General features: G+C 38.5%; 1 protein-coding gene and 1 long non-coding RNA gene across 11 annotated transcripts; one reads left to right on the top strand and one right to left on the bottom strand.

The window, feature by feature from the left end:
* The first annotated feature begins 4,523 nt into the window (after nucleotides 1–4,523).
* On the top strand, nucleotides 4,524–8,889 carry LOC112203336. Of its 6 annotated transcripts, XR_005810900.1 has the most exons (8): nucleotides 4,524–4,725; nucleotides 4,999–5,103; nucleotides 5,261–5,319; nucleotides 5,426–5,507; nucleotides 5,606–5,740; nucleotides 6,622–6,674; nucleotides 7,411–7,873; nucleotides 8,334–8,889. It is a non-coding gene; the product is annotated as an uncharacterized LOC112203336 (long non-coding RNA). The 6 variants fall into 6 exon arrangements; XR_005810901.1 differs by lacking the exon at nucleotides 7,411–7,873 and having other exon boundaries at nucleotides 4,581–4,725; XR_005810902.1 differs by lacking the exon at nucleotides 7,411–7,873 and having other exon boundaries at nucleotides 4,581–4,725; nucleotides 5,606–5,747.
* Nucleotides 8,890–9,632: 743 nt separating this feature from the next.
* Nucleotides 9,633–12,231, bottom strand: LOC112202046 (uncharacterized protein At4g26485). 5 transcript variants are annotated; one of them, XM_040519680.1, is made up of 5 exons: nucleotides 11,958–12,231; nucleotides 11,513–11,732; nucleotides 10,702–11,060; nucleotides 10,531–10,600; nucleotides 9,633–10,116 (listed from the first exon to the last, which is right to left on the bottom strand). In XM_040519680.1, exons 1-4 carry the CDS (start codon nucleotides 12,109–12,111, stop codon nucleotides 10,578–10,580), a joined length of 756 nt encoding a protein of 251 aa, XP_040375614.1. In that variant the 5' UTR covers nucleotides 12,112–12,231; the 3' UTR covers nucleotides 9,633–10,116; nucleotides 10,531–10,577. The 5 variants fall into 5 exon arrangements, 4 of the variants coding, with proteins under 4 accessions (XP_040375614.1, XP_024198717.1, XP_040375612.1 ...); XR_005810896.1 differs by having other exon boundaries at nucleotides 10,531–11,060; XM_024342949.2 differs by lacking the exon at nucleotides 10,531–10,600.
* Nucleotides 12,232–20,396: the final 8,165 nt, after the last annotated feature.

Below are 20,396 nucleotides of genomic sequence, written 5' to 3'. Positions count from 1 at the left end.
CTAAAGCCAACTGATCGGCTGGAACCAAGCCGTCGGCTTGGAGAGTCAAAAAACTCCCATCTGAGGGCCCCACGGGTCCATCGAATTGTCCACCTCCAATCAAACCACCATCTTCACTTGGGGTCCCTACAGTTTGGTCACCTTTTTCTTCTCCTCTTTCTTTTCCTACGGCAACATGATCTTTTTCTTCTCCATTTTTTTTCTCCTCTTTCTTTTCCACTTTCTTTTCTGCAGGTGGAGGACCCCATGGCAGCTTCCTTGTCTTTTTGGCAGATGGGGGGCCCCCACGGCTGCAGCATCATTTTCTTGTTCGTTTGGAAGAATTCAACAAATGGTTACTCAACTATGACTCATTCGACACTTTAGTCACTCAAGTTTCAAATATATCACTTTGGTCACTCAAGTATTACACTGTCATTCACAAAAGTCACCCAAGAGACATTTTTTCTCACAACAAAGTGACTTTTGTGAATGACAGTGTAATACTTGAGTGACCAAAGTGATATATTTGAAACTTGAGTGACCAAAGCGTCAAATGAGTCATAGTTGAGTGACTAAAGTGACTATTCTCCCTTTTTGTTTTCTACTACTCCAGTTTCTGTTTCATTTCCAGTTGAAGAATTCTGAACTCTGAATCTCGATTCCAAAGCTTCTAATTCTTCTAATTCTTCAAATGCAAATAAATCTCCGAGATTCCCTTCACACACTTTCTCCTCCTGAAGGGAAGACTCCAAACCTCCCCCTGAATAATAAGACTTGGATTCATGAAACGCAACATCAAGAAAGACATGCATAGTGCCAGTAAGAGGATCATAGCAGCGATAACACTTTTGGAACTCAGCATAATCAAACACACGAGGCTCAAGATTTGGTAGCGACGGCAGTGACAGAAGTTTTTGAAGTTTTTGCTGAGGATTTTGAAATTCAATTACCTGAGAAGGAGTACGATTAATGAGGTAGGCGGCGGACTTCACAGCTTCTCCCCAATATTCACGAGGTACATGCATGCCAAACAAAGAGGCACAGACAACTTCAAGTAACTGTCAATTCTTCCTTTCTGCTAATCCATTCTATTGAGGAGTATATGAGTTTGAAGTCTGATGTCGAATTCCATGAGATTGCATAAACTCCTGCATAGGGCCATTCACATATTCACCACCATTGTCAGATTGAAAAACTCGAATAGGTTGTTGGTACTGTGTGGACACCATTTTATGAAAAACTTGGAACATGGAACAAACATCACTCTTGTTCTTTAATAGAGATACCCAAGTCATACGAGTACAATCATCAATAAAAGTCACAAAATACGGAGCTCCAGAAAAAGAAGTGATCTTAGCAAGACCCCAGACATCAGAATGAATCTTCATAAATGGAATGGGACTTTTATTAAGACTAGGTGAATACGAAATTCGATGACTCTTAGCCAATTCACATACATCACAACGAAAATCTGAATCACTGACACCTAAAAACAACTGAGGTTGTAGTTTCTTAAGATAACCAAAAGATAGATGACCCAAACGACGATGCCACAGCCACAATGTTTCCTTACCATTTACTACTCCATTGACCTGATTCACTTGTCCTACCAACTGTTGCTTTCCACTCTCTGTCAGGTCCAAGTAATAGAGTTTCCCCCTTCTAACACCATAACTAAGAATCCGCAGAGTCAAAATGTCTTGAAACACACATAAAGAGGGATAAAAGGTCACAATACATGCTAGTGCTAGAATACTTTGGCTAACAGATAGGAGATTATATGCCAATGAAGGAACAACTAACACAGACTCAAGGGTTAATGTATTAGACAGAACAACAGAACCTTCTCCGGTAACCGGAGTTGGAGTACCGTCCGCCGTAAAGACAATGTCTTGAGAGGAAGGTTTTAGCTTTTATAAGAGACTAGGATCATTAGTCATATGGTCAGACGCACGTGTATCAATTATCCAAGAACTATTCATAGATATCTTACCCTTCATACCTGACTGTGCTACGTTAGCGGAGGCTTCAGATAGGTGCTCTTCCTCTGTAGTAGCCACGACAGCTTTTTCGAGGTTCTTTCGCGGTTTCTTGGTGAAATCCCACCAATCAGGGTAGCCAATTACTTCATAGCACCGTTGCTTGCTATGACCCAAAACTCCACGGAGCGGACACTTCATATTTGCATATGGATTTATTTTACTTAGAGGACGGCGTGGTGGAGGAGTTAAGAGGCTTGAGGGAGGACCCATTGAGTAGAAAGCAAGGGCCTGCACATGGCCAAACAATTGGTGCAGCAGGACGTTAATCAAACACTTTAATCAAATAGCAGGAGGTCTTGTCGGCTAGGAGGGCTACGGCTTGGCTTGGAGCAGGAAAGGTTGACCGCTTGTCAACTAGGCTTAAACAATTATTCAGGATGTAGTGGTATAAAGTATAAACTTGTCCCCACGTGAAGTTGTCTGGGAAAGAACAAAGAAAGAGAAAAAATATACTTGTGATGGGACTTGTGATGGTGGAAAAATAAATTTGATCGGGTGGTTCGTAGCAAGATTTTTGATATGGTGATGATGTGGGCTACTTTTGATGCGGTGATGTCACTATGGGGTAAAGTTGATGTGGTGATGGTCAGATTGATAATGATTCAAGAATTGTTTAGAGTTTCGAAATTCAAGTATCACTACACCAATAACTTAAACACACAACACTTTTTGCACAACGAAAAAAAAAAAGTGTTGTGTGATGAAGAAAAGTGAATCACACAACACGTTTAAAAAACTTGCGTTGTATAAGGTGGTTAAAATTCTGAACTTTTTAGCTAGTGGATCATTGCACAACAGTTATAAGAATAGTTCGTTGTGTGAATGAAAAAAAAAATAGCGGCAGATTTCCCTCTTAGCCTAACTCAAATTTGGCTCTAAATTGGTGCTCCAAAGGACAACAGAATAGTTATATCTGTTGTATGAGTGTAGCTTGCAAAATATCACACAACAGTTTTTTACTTTGTGTTGTCCAAGTAATGAAGATATGTACTGGCAAGATTTCAATGCATCCAAAATGTCATTCATTGCCCCAAAATGAACAAATTTTGATCAAAATGTAGGTTACATATATGTACTCCTACAACGTAATTTCTTATTTGTGTTGTCTAAATGAGAGATACCTATCCCTAGCACCAAAACTGGTACTATGATTGCACATAGGCGGGAACTATCCCTCCTTGCTCCCTCAGCTCAAATTTAAAATATGTATAATCAGACAACATAACTTCATATATGTGTTGTCTGATTCAAATAATTTGTTGTGACTGGGCGGCAACATTTTGAGCCAAAATGCTGTAGGCGCCATGTTTCCCCCCATAATTTCACATTTTGATTTTTAGTGTTGCATTCAGACAACGGTCGATGAGATGTCCGTTGTGTGAATAACTTTGAGAATTTTTAGTTATGTTTAATTTTGCCGCATCGTGTCCAAAAGAAACTGAAAAGGAAAAAAACATACCCCGGCCTCCTCTCTACACTTAACACAGCTCATGACTCTCTCGACCTTAGACCTACAAACCCATCTCTTTCGAGCGAATGACTACAATTTCTTAGGCGCCTCTTCCTTTCCCTTCCTCACCTTCACCCTCTTCTCCCTCGTTGTCACCATCCTGAACAGCCTGAGCCTTCTTCTGGTTTTGGTTTTTCTCCGCCTCCCGTTCCATCTCTCTCTCCCGCGGCTCACATTCCGCCATCAAAGCTTCCGTTAGTCCTCTTCAGCTTCGTCATCGGCACTTGAAGCTCGTTGGTTATCGATGCCGAACAACCTGTAAGCAACTTCTCTTCGCTTTCTCAGATTTCCTTTTTGTTGCTCCGGTTGTTGCTTCAACCAGATTCGGAGCCTAAAGTGTTAAATCCTTGAAAGATCTGAGCGGCTGAACTTGAATTTTCAATGAATTAGGGTTTTCTTCGTGTCATTGTAGGGTTAGATGAGTGTAATTGAGAATCAATCAATTGTTATACACTAGAATTGGATGGGTCGTGATTGTTAGGGTTTTACCGATTGTTGATTTTTTCGTTCTCTGCCTATTTGATATAGTTAGGTGGTTCTCGTTTTATGTTCACATTGATTTGGAGCTGATTATATCATCAATTGAGCAGTTTCTGAAATTTATACCATGTTTAGTTGGTCAGGAAACTAAGAATCAGCTTATCATTTATTAATATTCTATCGGATGCTTCATGTTGTGTGTTTGTTTTATGGGTGATTTGGTTTTTTGATGCAGATAAACCAGTCGACCCTTTTTGCTATGATCCCTGCACATCCAGCTTTGGAGAGGCGCAGTACAAATCAGAGTGCGGCACAAAACACTTCAGGTTTGGACACTGCTTGACTCAAGGCAGCCAGTTACTTTGTTGTTGTAGTCCTTAAAAGCTTGCCAGGCTTGGAGACAGAAGATTAAAATGATCGATTGTTAGTAAATGAGTTTACTATGCCACACCATAGCATGCCCTATCAACCAGGTGGTAAGCTTTAGTGCTCGATCTTTTGTTGATCAAATTTTGTCTTGAGAGATCATAAATCTTCTCTTGTTTAAATCGTTCCTGCCTATTTTGTATGCCACCTTATATTTATGGAGTGATCTTTTTCAAAGAAATCTGATATTTAATTAACTTCTCCATCACAGAACTTGATTTTCGGTTTCCAATTGGAGCCCCCATACATGGGATTCTTGCGTTTTTATCTACAAATCAGATCAAGGTATATATTTGCATTGCCACTGTCCTGACGTTACTGCAAGCATCATTTTTGTCATGGTTCATTTCTGTACATGCTTTCCAATACTTTTTTAAATTTAGGAATTAGATAAGCCGAGAGAAAATGAAGCACTGGTTCCATCTTGAATCAGGAAGACATTGCATGTGGTGTGATCCGTGTTATCATTTAGTATTTGTTGGATGTGATTTATATGGTAATTAGAGCTTGTCCAGATTTCTTTTAATGCTTTTACTTTATGATATTTTGTAACTGCAGACTTATGATAAAGCAAGAAATGCATTGGCTCTTGCATTGAGTCCTGTCGTCAGGGCTCTGGTTGATCCAGATGGAGCATTGAGTGATGTGCGGAATTTGGATAGCGTAAGAATGAAAGCTACTTTAATCTGTTATTATTGTGTACCTGGGAATCTTACTTGCCTGATTTTGTTTGGGTTTGTTTTTTCTATGTTCTTGCTTCAATGTAGATAGTTATTTTTTGCACAATTGTTTAAATTTAAAGTTTTACTTCTTTCTTCAGATAAGCTTCTCAGATTGGTTCATGTCCAAGGGTGGCACACGCACGAGTATCCAGAGAATGTGGGATCCTGTTGCGTACGCTCTTGGGTTCACTGGTTTGATAGTGTGGAGCAGTTTCTATATTATATTTCTTTATGTAATGTTTCATTGAAATTGTATTCAAGAGAATACAGTGGATGATCAGGACACATGGTTTTCTAATAAGGAAGCCACGCTGTTGAAATCACAGAAATTCACCCCTGAATTTGGTTTGTTTTTTTATTCCTATTTGGTTTGCTTACCCTATGAAAGAGCTGTTGAGAATAATATCCTTATTTGTGTTATATTGTTTTCTTTTTCATTGCAGATTTCACAAACCTTATATTTTCCAAACATTGTAAATGTTCATCTCTTCAAGGGATGCTCAACGGAATTCATCAATCAGATTGTATGTCCAAGATTTTTCGTGTACCGCGGTCAAGCATCTGTTTTCCTTACTGAAGTAAGTAGTAAGTAACACTTACTACGTCTCTTGAGAATGCTTTCATTATTATTTTAGTTTGCACCAAAAATTCTGGATCTTTGGTTTTGACTACTACTTTGTTTCTTCAAGTTTTTCAAAGCTCTTGCATTGCATACCCTTTTCCATTATTATGAAGAGAAACTTTGAATAATCTGTTTTAAGGGAATTTCATTGAACTTTTGCTATTTATACTTCTAGCACATGTATGTGTGCTGAAGAAGTAGGACTGCTGAGGGCCTTAGGGTTGACTTTTGAGCTTGTTAAGTTTATATCCATATCCTCTTATAGCTTCATAGAACATACAAGTGTGTCACTTCAGACAAAACATGTTTTAATGCAGCTTTCGTCCTCACTCTTTTTATTTTTTCCAAGTAATTAAGTTGTCATTATACCCAGATTAGCCACAAACAGAAGTTTTAGATCAAAGTAATTCAATCCATGGTCTGATCAATTACATGCTTAGCCGCAATGCTTGTTATATTAACTATCTATAAGCCTGGTCGACAGTGAATTTAGGTGTTTTTGCCTACTAGTCATTCTTTCTGGATTCCATGTAACTCAATCCTGGTATTTAGTGCCCATCTTATATTTACATGTATTATAAGAGTGCTAAAACTATCTCACTTACATTTACATTCATCGTTAATACTGGTGGAGCAAGATTCTGAACAGATTACAAGTAAGAGTGTAAGACAGGTTGGGTTTACAGAGTTTATATGCCATATTTGATATCAAATTTGGGATTTTGTATTCTGGATTTGATGTAAGATTTTGAGGAGGAAAGATTAGGGACCTGGGTGTGGGTTTGTTTTGGATTGTTCTACCATGATTTCTAATTTGTTTCATTTATTCTTTGTCAGTTGTTGCCCAAGGCTGGGTGATTGAAGCAGAGGATATATATGGTTCGTATTTGGTGAGTTCCTTCCTGATTGCTCCGAGCACCTCATTTTTGTTTGTCAAATTATTTATGTCAAAACCCACATTTCTATTCATCATAATCGTTACTGGGTTTTGAAAATGATAAACCAAAAGGAGAACATGAAGGTGTCTCTTTTACAGTTTCATACCTTTTTTTGGATTCGTCTATATCGCTTGAGGAGGGATTAGATTGGAACTTTGGAAGTTTCAGGCTATGTTTTTGTTTATTAGTATTGAAATTTGGTTTTGACCTAAATGAAATTTTAATGTCTGCTCTCTAATTGATAGTCTGGTTGCGTTTTGTAAAACATAGATATTTTGGCATCGGTTTTGCTTGCATTGTGACATGTATATCTGTTTTGCTTCCAACTGAATTTTTTTTAGCTGACTGAAATAGTAAATATATGAATCATGCAAATGAAAATTATACAATAATGAGTGCAATTTTATGACTTTCTGTTCCAAGTTAAGTTAATAATGATTGTTATGGTTTTAGTTTAATTGTGTATTGGTTGCACATCTTATATCATCATAGATCTTATATGATCCAAATGAAAATTAAGTTACAGTAAGCTGATGGTTAGGTCTTTTCTTTCGTTCTTTATTTCTTACTCTTTTCTTTCTATTGTGTTATTTTTCCATATGTATTATATAAATATAATATATGATCTGTTAGTTAATTGTTTTATTTTAGTCTTATTGTTATATTGTTCTCTTTTGATTGTGGGAAGATTAGAAGGGCTGGGGGCTGACTAAATATGGAGGGGAAGGGGACAGAAGAAAGAAAAAAAGAAAAAAAAAAGAAAGGAAAAATAAAGAAGAAGAGAGGATGGGGACGAAGAAAAAGACGGGAAAGGAAGGGAAGAGAGAGTTGGAGAGTTTGGGTTTTTGTCGAAGGCAACCATTTGGGTATCTCTGGATTTGAGGGGAGAGAAGCTAGAAGGTTTCTGTTGATTTTCGGAAGCAAAGATGAAGAATTGAGAATATGATCTCTTAGTGAAGGGGTTTTGCTTTGAGTTGGGTTGGTTGTTTCCGTTCTGCTCTATGATTCGAAAAGCAAACTGTGGATGGAAGGAGGAGATTTAGGAGAGGTGTTTCAGCCTTTGTTATTCTTTTTTCTGCTATTCAAAGCTTTGAGCCTTTTGGGTTTTCCTTTTTTGGCTGTTCTTGTTTTGGGTCTGCTTAAGAACTGAGGTGAGTGACTGTTCTTTCTTGCGTTATGTTTTATTTATGATTTTTCCTTGGCTGATTTCTATGTTAAATTGAGATGTTGGTGTGGATCAATGAGTGATTTCGTACCTAGAAATATTACTTCTATTTATCTTTTATCGTTGTTGGTTTTACTTTGGGATCTTTGACGTCTGGTAAAGCTTTTGATTTGTAAACTGTGGTTAGGTGGGGTGTTTGATATCATGAGTTTGGAATTGGTTTGAATTCTGATATCTTTCTTTCTGAGCTTTTGCTTTGTTATTTTATGTACTTTGTTCTCTATTAGGTGTCGAGGACAATTACTTGAGCTTCAATTGTGTTTTGGTCTGTTGCTTATGTTTCAAAAGGAACTCGATGTTGGTACCATGTGACCAGAGTATGGTGCACAAAAGAGGATAGGCATTGACTCCTACTTAGACTTACTATTACTCTGATTTCATAACAGATTGGTTTTATCCAGCCCAGACATCTCAGAATGTATGCAGCAGTTCATAATAGTGGCGAACTGGCTTTGTGTAGACCTAGAGACAAAAGCTGGAGTGTCTACCAAGTATTTGAAGAAAATGAAAATCTTGTCGAGAGAGTCAACAGAATATTGTTTTCCACTACTGGCGTGCTATATGCCTTGGTTACAGGTAACCGCAATGGTCGTGGTGTTGATGCAGACCGCACTTTAAAGTTCGGAGATGAGGCAGTGAAATTGAAACTGATCTATGACATAGAGGAGTGGTGGATTGATGCAGGGGTTGATCCGGTAGGGCTTTTGTGCATGTCATACTTGTTGGAATCAACAAACAACGAAATTTTATTGAAACATAAGCAACATTAGAAGACAACATTAGAAGACATAATGCTTTGGAACAATGTGTATCGGCCTTTGATGTTCAAGTAGATAGGGCATATATGTATTAGAATGTAAAACGAGATGTTGAATGATTGGGAAATGCTCCATTTTAACATTTTTGGCATATGGAATGGATTGGATTACTCATTTGAAGGCTTGCAATGTGTTTTCTTTCCAATTGATCACTATTCATTAGGTAAAATGGAGCTATATTTGCACAAAATTTAGCAAATGAAAATGATCGTACAACAGTTTTATAATGTAGCAAATGCAATCATTCATATCACACATCAGTTTTTAACAAATCAGTGTCTTTTAATTTATACTCAGACAACAGAATTAATTGAACTCTGTTGTCCTAAAAGTTAATCACAAAACAGAACCAATTGAACTCTGTTGTCCTAAAGTTAATCACACAACAGATATAGTCCAAAAACTGAAGTGTGAAGATCAATCAGACAACAGACAAAATAAAAAACGGTTGTCTGATACGCTTAACAAACAACAGTTTAAAACTGGCACTGTTGTCTGAAGACAGCGCCTCAACTGCTGCGCAGCTGCGCTTGGCATCTGCCGAGCCATCTGTCGAGCTATCACACAACAGTTATAACACATACCTATTGTCTGTGTGTTTATCACACAACTGTGTTCCACCGTTGTCTGATTTTTCATCAGACAACGGCTCACTCTACAACGGTGGGACTCCAAATCCCACATCGGTTTTCTGCCGTTGTCTGATAAGATTTTTGGTGTAGTGTATGTTATTCGGAATTCGAGTTTGAAATTCAGGTATGCTTTTCGGAATTCGGGTTTTGGGTTTCAAAAGAATACGGTGCAAGTTCAAAGATTGAACTTGCTCTGATACCAAGTAGAAAATAAGACTTCAAGGTATTTGGAATGCTTCAATATTATTCAAATCTCAAGAATAGGTTTACAAAGTGATACAAGAGTAATCCTAATAGGAAACGATTTCCTACAATTATACAGAGAGACGTAATCTATATACAAGGAAAGTAAATATTAACAGAATATTCTACACATATGATAGAAAAGGCAGTAAATTAATCAAGGGTTACGGTAACTATATAGCAAGCACTGCAATACTATCAATCTAACCAACAGAAGCTAAGAATGTGGTGACGCTGATGATGGAAAACTCTACATTTGGACATTACATTTACAGGTTGCAACATCCGACAGTTGACACAAAAAGAGAGTTCATCCTACAAAGATCAGTGCAAACTAGATGCCTAGATATATACTGCCAAGTTCATGATCTAAGGATGAGACCATCTCTTCAAAACCATCGGCTTAAATTCTTGTCAAAAGAGGTACTGGTCCATACTACACTAGCAATTGAGATCACTTTATATAAAAGAATGGCCTGCAAGAAAAACAAGATTTTGTTAAATTTCCTTAAATTCACGATGAAGATACAAATGTTCACATTCACGGTTATTTCTCATGTCTTTCTAATCAACAATTCAAACAACATGCATGAGAAATTACAAGCGTTCAACTACTCAAACCAACAGCCACGACAACTTCCTCATTATATCCAATGCCAACATTCAAAATTACACACATGTCAATTATTTTGACAAGTGACCATAATGATATGTTGTCAGTTTGTGTATCATAAATTTGCCACAAAATACAATAGAAATGGTAACCTGTATTCCGAACATAATGTATTAGCAATGCATACATGTCGTATGAATGCATAATGATTATATCATGATAAGTAGTGGCAAACAAAATTATACTTCAGAAAAATGAAAATTTTGGGGAAGCAAACCTGAAAACAGAGTTCAGTCTTTCATCTGGAAGGAATTGCTTGGTCAATTAGCCCATTGGGTGTATTAACCCTGAAAAATATTTAGGCTCACAGAATTCACATGCAAACTCGTTGAAGTAAAATCAATAGAAAATTTAGACGAGAACATAATCATCAAAGTTCGTAGCTTACAGTGGTGCATGTAAGGACCGTTATTTCGAGAATCCTGACCGTAAGCCCGAACCAAGTCAATGTAGTAACTGGAAGGGGTAGAATGGTACAATAGCTTCCCAAATTTGAAGGTGCTACATTCTCCAACAGGAAAAGTTTGATCACATAACCCAGCTCCTCTCTTATTTTCATAACCTGGGTAATCCCATTTTGAGAACTTTTCTTCCTGAAGCAAATACAACCCATCCTCTTCTGCTAACTTAACTATTTCCCATCGACTGAAAGGATATGTTGTCTTGTGTGTCACATGAATTTCTCCTATTTCGGTAAGCATTTCACGCGCATTCTTGAAGAATCCCCTCACCAAATCCTGATGGAACCTGAAAATTCATGAATTTTAATATACTATCTAACTACCTTGTTTCATTGCTCCACTAATGTAGTGCGTTACAACCCAACAGCCCAACACCCGAGCATCAATTTCAATTCTCAAATCTAATATGTTTCCTACCCATTAAACCCTTTCCCCCAAAACAAGCTAAAGCATCAATCAACACATAAAATCTATCATAATCGTCATAAATCACTGCATATATGGCTTTTGTTTGAACTTGCCAAATCTGAACATTAACCCTACTCCCCCTAAAATATACTCAGTCTCAGATCTGCACAATCTACATGATCCACTAAAAAACTATCTGATATAAACCCAGAGTCCATAACCATTAAACTCTATCCCCCAAAAATAAATTCAGCCCCAGTCAACACATAAAATGTACCATAACCCCTAACAGAAATGCATACATGGGATTTGTTCTAACTATGAACTAACCAAATTTGAGACTGGTTGTGCTCGGATGATGATTGACCGTGCAAGTAACCGGCATGAGGAAAATTGTAGATTATTCGATCAAACCGAATACAACTCAGAAAAGGGTGTTGGCTCATTCTGTGCACATCCACTTCATGAAGTACTCTGCATCCCCTGTTCTCCAATTCCATCACATTGCTCATAGCCTTTGAATACTTCTCCCTCAATGACTCTACAATTACCATACAAAAGAATCTCAATCAGAAACCCTCTAGTTTAACCAAAAAGATCGAATCTTTAGTCCCATCTCACAATAAATGAAAAGGTTTTCAACAAGAAACCCTCTATTTTGAACCAAAAAAAAAAAACAAATCTTTAACCCATCTATCAGTTATCTCATTTGAGTCATCACCAAAACATAAATTTCAGAAGCAAATGAGTCGTTCCAGAAACAAGATTTCTTTACCTCTGGTGTCGAGAGAAGTAGCGATCATCTTGGTGGAAGAGCCGAAAGCTCTGGCTAAGGCAACGGCAAAGGAGAAGTCTCCTTCTCTGACCAAGAGTATTGTCTGATAGCTGGTGTAGTGCTTGATACGCTTCTCAAACCCAAAGACTTCCATTAGAAGGCAAGAGAGAAACTCATCAGAATTCAAGTCCTACGTTTTTCTTTTCGGGACCAGAGACTGATCGAACGCTTTACGCTACTAGTCTCCACTCTCTACTAGTCTAGTACTCTTTAGTGCACTGCTTTGCCATATACTCATGTCCATGTAGTGTCACCGTTTCATTTAAAAAAGTAGGCGCACTGTCAATGTCAAAGGGAAATTCTTAGGCAACCAATCAAAAAAAATAAAATTTTCTCACTTTTCTGAAACTGCATCTGCTCTTTAAAATGCAAAATCCAAAATACTCCCCTGCTGAACAGTTATTGGTCCGCCCCACAACATAGCTTTAGGGTTGCCCCACTCAAGATTCTCTCCTTGCGAAATCATACTATGAAACTATGTGTAGAATCGCTGTAAATCTGTATGTAATTAGGATTTTATTTAATTAGGATATCCTGTAATTATGGAAAGATTGTTTCCTATTACAGTTAGACTACTCCTTTGCACTTGTATATATACCCTCATTGTGGGATGAATAGAATTATCGAATTAACCTTGAATTGAAGTATTCTTTTCTACTTGGTATCAGAGCAGGTTCAATCCTTTGAACTTGCCTGCATCCTTTGAATCCTGAATCCTGAATCCTGAATCCTGAATCCTGAATCTTGAATCCTGAATCCTGAATCCTGAATCCCAAAGCACACCACAAACCGTTGCGTACCACCACCATTAAAATCAAGCCATCCCTGAATTTTTTGAAACCCTAGAAAAACCAAACCTAAAAAAAAAACAAACAAATCCCAAATTCCTCAATGGCCGTTCAACGCCGACCAGGTCCTCCTCCAGGCTTCTCAGGTCCTTCTCCACGCCGTCCTCATGACAAACCAAACCCATACGCAAACAAAAAATGTGTTGTTTGTGGGGAAGTAGGTCATACTAAGGAGCGGTGCTATGAAGTGATTGGCTACCCTGATTGGTGGGATTTCACCAAAAAACCGCGAAAGAATCCGGGCAAGGCGGCTATTGCTACTACAGAGGAAGAGCATCTCGACAATGCCTCCGCTAATGTAGCGCAGTCAGGTATGAAGGGTAAGGCTACTTTGAATAATACATGGATAATTGATACAGGTGCATCTGACCATATGACCAATGACCCAAGTCTTGTGAAAAACCTTAGACGTTCCCCTCAAGACATTGTCTCTACTGCTGATGGTACTCCAACTCCGGTCACCGGAGAAGGTTCTATTGCTTTATCTGATACTTTAACCCTTAAATCTGTCTTAGTTGTTCCATCACTAGCTTATAATCTCTTGTCTGTTGGTCAAGTTATTTTAGCTCTTGCATGTATTGTGACCTTCTATCCGTCTTTCTGTGTGTTTCAAGACATTCTGACTCGGCGGATTCTTGGTTATGGTGTTAGAAGGGGGAAATTATACTATCTGGATTTGACAGAGACTGGAAAGAAACATAAGCATCTTTTGGGACAGGCTAATCATATCAACGGGGTAGAGAATGCGAAGGAAGCTGTATGGTTATGGCATCGCCGTTTAGGTCATCTATCCTTTCGTTATCTTAAGAAGCTGCAACCTCAATTGTTTTTAGTTGTTAGCGATTTGGATTTCCACTGTGACATCTGCGAACTGGCCAAGAGTCACCGTATTTCATATTCACCAAGTCTTAATAAAAGTCCTGTTCCTTTTATGAAGATTCACTCCGATGTCTGGGGTCCTGCGAAAATTCCTTCTCTTTCTGGAGCTCGGTATTTTGTAACGTTTATTGATGATTGCACTCGCATGACATGGGTGTCAATACTGAAGAATAAGAGTGATGTATTTGGAATGTTTACCGAATTTCACAAAATGGTGGCAACTCAGTATCAACAATCCATCAGAGTGTTTCAGTCTGACAATGGTGGAGAGTTTGTGAATGGCCCTATGATTGAGTTTTGCCGGTCACATGGAATTTGTCATCAAACCTCCAATTCTTATACTCCTCAACAGAATGGTTTAGCAGAACGGAAGAACAGGCAGTTGATGGAAGTTGTTCGTGCTTCCTTGTTTGGTATGAATGTACCTCGATCCTATTGGGGAGAAGCAGTAAAATCAGCAGCATATCTTATCAACCGTACTCCTTCACGGGTGATTGAGTTTCAGAATCCTCAACAGAAGCTTCATACACTTTTGACCATCCCTTCTATGCCTAATTTGGAGCCCCGGGTGTTTGGGTGCACAGCCTATGTTCATATTCCCAAGCCTCAACGCAGCAAGCTTGATCCCCGTGCCCGTAAGTGTATCTTTGTTGGTTATGCTGACTTCCAGAAGGGTTATCGATGTTATGATCCTCTTATTGGCACTATACATGTCTCTCTTGATGTTGCTTTTCGTGAATCCGAGCCTTACTACTCAGGGGGAGCTTCTCAGTCTTCCCTTCAGGGGGAGAGAGGTTGTGAAGGGAATCCTCGTTCTCGTTCTATTATTGATTTTGATGTCTTTGAAGACTTGGAAAATTTGGAGGATAGATTTGAAGGTAGAAATTCGGAAACAGACAATGTGACTGCCGAACAGAGCATTGTAAATTCCGAAATAGACAATGCGACTGCTGAACGAAGTGTTGCGAATTCCGAAACAGAAAATGTGACTGCCGAACAGAGCATTGTAAATTCCGAAATAGAAAAAGTAACTGCCGAACAGAGTGTTGTGAATTCCGAGACGGAAGAGACAACTTTTTTGGATAGTTTGAATCAAAATCAAGACATATCTGAAGCTCACACACAAGATATTTCCCCTTCTGCATCACCAACTGAAGATCCCGGTCAGAATGATCCACCTCAGGTACCCCTAAATTGTAATGAGTCTTTTGGGTTAGAAAGTGTCGAAACTAGGAAATCACAAAGGGTTACCAAGGGAATTCCTAAGAAACAATATGAACCAGATATCAAAGCCAAAGCTAAATACCCTATAGCTAATTTTATGTCTAACCATAGGATTTCTGGGTCACATGCACTTGTTGTTAATCAATTATCTACTGTATCTATTCCTAGTAACGTGCAGGAGGCATTGGCGGATCCAAAATGGACAAAGGCGATGAATGAAGAATTGGAAGCTCTTCAAAAGAATGCAACATGGGAGCTAGTACCTATGCCGGTTGGAAAGAAGACTGTAGGATGTCGTTGGGTATTTACTGTGAAGCTTAATGCAGATGGAACTATTAATAGATACAAGGCAAGGTTGGTTGCCAAAGGATATACACAACGCTATGGGATTGATTATGAGGAGACTTTTGCACCTGTGGCAAAGATTAATACTGTCCAGATTCTAATCTCACTTGCAGCAAACAAAGATTGGCCCTTGCACCAGTTTGATGTGAAGAATGCGTTTCTTAATGGGAATTTGGAAGAAGAAGTGTACATGGATGTGCCCCTAGGTGTTAAGAATTACCTAAGTGACGTTGGCAAGGTGTGTAAATTGAAGAAGTCTTTGTATGGCCTGAAGCAGTCTCCAAGAGCTTGGTTTGGAAGATTTTCAAAGTCCATGAAAGCCTTTGGATACAGACAAAGCAATTCTGACCATACCTTGTTCATCAAGCGCAAGAGTGGTAAGATTACAGCTCTTATTGTGTATGTTGATGACATGATTGTTACAGGGGATGATCCGAAAGAAATAAATGAATTACAAAAGTATTTGTCAAAGGAGTTTGAAATGAAGGATCTGGGACAACTGAAGTATTTTTTGGGTATTGAAGTTGCAAGGTCTAAGAAGGGGATTTCACTTTCACAGAGGAAATATGTTCTTGATTTACTTGCTGAAACGGGGATGCTGGACTGCAGACCCATCGAGACACCCATTGAGATGAATCACGGACTTGCTATCTATCCTGATCAAGTTCCAACTGATAAAGGAAGGTATCAACGTCTTGTAGGAAGGTTGATTTATCTTTCACATACTAGACCTGATATTGCTTATGCTGTAAGTGTTGTTAGTCAATTTATGCATTGTCCTAGTGAAGAGCATATGGATGCAGTCTTTCGTATTTTGAAGTACTTAAAGATGGGGCCAGGTAAAGGGTTACTGTTTCAGAAAAAAGATGAATTGGAAGTTGTTGGGTACACATATGCAGATTGGGCTGGTGATAAAACTGACAGACGTTCTACATCTGGATACTTCACTTTTGTTGGAGGGAACCTTGTCACTTGGCGTAGCAAAAAGCAGAAAGTTATTGCCAGATCAAGTGCAGAAGCTGAGTTCCGAGGTATGGCACACGGAGTCTGTGAAATGTTGTGGATTCGTAATGTCTTGAAAGACCTGGGATACAAGCTTAAAAAGCCTATGGATTTGCATTGTGATAATATAGCTGCCATTGAGATTGCACATAATCCAGTTCAGCATGATAGAACAAAACATGTGGAGGTTGACCGTCATTTTATTAAAGAAAATCTTGACAGAAAGGTTATTCGCTTTCCATTTGTAAACTCAGAGGAGCAATTAGCTGATGTTCTTACTAAAGGAGTGTCCAGGAAGGTATTTGACAGCTCAGTTGACAAGTTGGGCATGATAGATATCTATGCACCAACTTGAGGGGGAGTGTAGAATCGCTGTAAATCTGTATGTAATTAGGATTTTATTTAATTAGGATATCCTGTAATTATGGAAAGATTGTTTCCTATTACAGTTAGACTACTCCTTTGCACTTGTATATATACCCTCATTGTGGGATGAATAGAATTATCGAATTAACCTTGAATTGAAGTATTCTTTTCTACTCTATGAAGGAGGTCATGTGCATACATGATGGTTATGGAATGGGGTAAATTAGTGTCTATACATGATAACATGAGATGTTTTCAGTACTTTATTTTAATTAATTATGAATAATTTCGTAGTATATATAAAAAACAGAAAAACATGATTTGGTAGGTACCAGCCACGTGACACGTTTGTTATACTTAAAATTTCTTTGAAATATAGAGTGGAGAATGATTTTAAAGGTGAACTGTGGTCATGTGCCATATACCACTTACAACTTCAATAGAATCAAGACGTAGCCGCCCTCTTCTCTCTAAACTAGGGTTAGGGTTTTTGACTACATAGCCTCTCTCTCACGTCAATGGCAATTGATGCAATGGCAGCCCGCTTGGCCTCCTCCCTAGCGTTGGCTGATGGCATCCAAAGGACTGAGACTACCCGAAGCTTTCATGGTGGGAAAGCTGCTCACGGCGCGGGAATACTCTCGTCGCTCTTTCATTGGCATGTTTCGATCTGCATGGCGGATTAATGGCAGACTGAGCGTTGAAGAAGTTGGAGAAGATGACAGGGTTCTGCTCACTTTCACAGATCCCTCTGATGTGGATAGGGTTTGGAAAGGTGGACCATGGGGCTACAACAGGGCTCCTGTAGCACTAGCGCCGTATGACAGTATCAGTCCGGCGAGCGAGATACCACTGAAGAAATCATCCTACTAAATGACGCTGCAAGGGGTACCGCCGGCGTTCAAGTCTGAGCGTATTATGCGCCTGATCGGTAGTACGCTGGGAGAGTTCAAGGAGTTTGATCGTCCGGCTTTCCGGACCCGAGTCCTGCGCATCAGGGTCGAGATCGACTATGCAAAGCTTCTCTTGTTTCGTCGCCGCTTCTAGGTGGAGGATGAAGTTCAATTCATGGTGCAGTTTCGGTACGATAAGTTGTTTGGCAGATGTGGTACCTGTGGCCTAGTTACCCACGTTGGCCTTCCTTGTTCAGGGCCGGATCTAGAAGAAGATAGTGCTACACCAGTTGGATCGGTGGCGCAGCCCACAGCCTTGGCAATACTACGGGGACAGGAAAACCGTAATAACAATAGGGTGGTGGTAAACAATCAAACCTTGATCTTCAAGGGTCAGATACCAAATAGCATACCGGAAGCTTTACATCCCCAATCCATGGTGGCCATGCGTCGTCAAAGACAGGTGCAAATTAGAGAACTGAGAGAGCCAAGATTCAATGGAGATCCAATTACAGGACAAAGGCGAAACAGGGAAAATGATGAGGTAGTTATTTCTCCAAAAAAATTACGCTTAAGTCTTGCTATTGGGAAGAAAAATTTGGATGCAGTGACTATGGGTTTATTGGAGGGACCTTCCAACAATAGTGATCAACCAAAGAGAAAAAGAGGACGGCCTGTTGGAAGTGTGAATAAGTTTCCTTATGGAACAACAGGAAAAGGAAAAAAGAAAGACGGTGAACCTGAAAAGACAAAGAGCAAAAAGACTAACCTACTACAGAGGTTGTTAGCTGCTGAGGAGCCTAAAACTAGTACTAGCTCTAACCCTAAGGGGAAAGAGATGGTACTCGCTTAAGGTACAAAATTTCAAGACATTCTGAACTTCAAGCCTTCTCAAGTGGGAGTAATCTCTATATACTTTCTTAGATGATTTCTAATTGATATGTGTATCACAATTGAGTGCTGGCAGATTAGACTAGATGAATGATTTTGCCTTAGGAAGTGAGATTATTCTTGCTTAGTTTGTTGGCCTGCTGTTTCAGCGAGCGACCATTTAGACTTAAATGAGTTTAGGTGTGACTTAGATAGGACATCCGGTTTGTTCCGGCTCTTCTTATGTAAATTCTGTTAGACTCTGGCCTGTTTGTTCATGGCTTTGATATCTAATAAAATCAGATCCTTTCAAAAAAAGAAAAGAAAGTGAACTATGGTCTTAAAAGGTAAAAAAAAATTAATTATATTGAAATTTTGAAAATAACACATTTGAAAATTCAAATGAAATTTAGGATCTTATTTATTATCATACAATTTAAATGGTAAATTTGAGGACTTGGTGTTATCAGACATAAATATATGGAGATGGACATTCACAATTTTGTTTTTTTTTGTTTTTTTTAAAATACTATTCAGAAATCTATTATGGGTTTTTTTTTGTTTTTTTTGAGAAAATCTATTATGGGTGTTAAATTTACAATTTAGACAAAGTTTCAACTTCTCCATTTTCAATATTTAGTGTAGCATTAGCTACTAAATCAGTTGTGGCAAACATGATGAGACTTAGGCCATATTTGGTTCACAGATTTGAGGAATCAGGAAAGGAAAGTCATTCATTTCTTTTATTTTTGGTCTACAATATCTCGAGAAATTTTTCAGTGCTCCCGACAAACCACGTCAGCGCTCTGACAATATGGTTTGCCCTTCCAATTAAATTTTAACACCTGGCTTTCTGTTTTATTAATTCTATATCGTTAGTTTAGTTGTCTCATGAAAGGACTATTCTGGGTCCTTTTAAACTTCTGCAAATGTTCATCTCCGTCCTCTTCTTCTTCTGCAAATTCATTATCGTATAAAGTTGAGCCCAGTTTTGTATTTAGGGCCACGACCACAATACTTTAGCAACTTGTATAATCCTATTGATTGCATCAATTACAATTAAAAATCTCACATATATTGCATTGATTAATGGGATTCTTGAAGCTTTGAGATAAGTCTTTGTAATTAAAATTTTATTTTGGTTTGTCAAATTATTAATGAACACCAAGAATTGATACACGAGTCTGGGATTTATATATTTGATAGCTAAAAGCTAGATAGCTATAGCATGGTTTTGATCTCTATACAAAATATCAGAAAGTGAAAGTTTTCTTTTGGGAGAGTCTGCAACTTCTAGAGTCTTCTCAATGAGCTTTCGGGCCTTCTTGCTGCTTTTTTCGACTCTGATGCTATTGCTCTTTTCGATCTTGTTATAATCCGCCGCTGGTTTTTCATCTTCAAAGACACGATCTATCATCTCGTAGAGGCATCTAGATGCAATGATATCAAAAATGGACCTCCAGTTGTTAATTGGAGATTTTCGTCTACTGACTTGCATGACCTTTTTCTGTTTCAGCAAGATTTGAATGATGGACTGGATCAGTGAGTGATATCCAACAGGTCTGTGAGAAAGCAAACAGCTTTGAGAGGAAGACAACAGAGGCAATGGTAGAAGACCCAAAAATGACTTTTCACAAAAGAAGAAATTATGGTTTCAATTAAAAATCCAGGTGTTAAAATATCACTTGAGTGTCAAACGTCAGAGTGATAACGCGATTTGACGGGAGCACTGAAAAATTTCTCTAATATCTCTGCTCAAATGTGTTATTGCCAAAATTGGTGTACTTTTGAATTTCCATAATGTTATTTTTATTTTGAAATACAAGGGTATTATTGAAACATTGATATAATTTTGCTTTTCTTTCTTGCACCAACCAAACACCGGAAGGCCCCGTTTGGTATGAAATGGAATATGTTTTGGTATTTTCATGTGGGTGTTTGGAACATTACTG

Source organism: Rosa chinensis, chromosome 5 (genome assembly GCF_002994745.2).
Source record: "Rosa chinensis cultivar Old Blush chromosome 5, RchiOBHm-V2, whole genome shotgun sequence".
Lineage (NCBI taxonomy): Eukaryota > Viridiplantae > Streptophyta > Magnoliopsida > Rosales > Rosaceae > Rosa > Rosa chinensis.
Note: the sequence above shows the minus strand (reverse complement) of the source record. Positions and strands in the feature narration are given on the sequence as shown.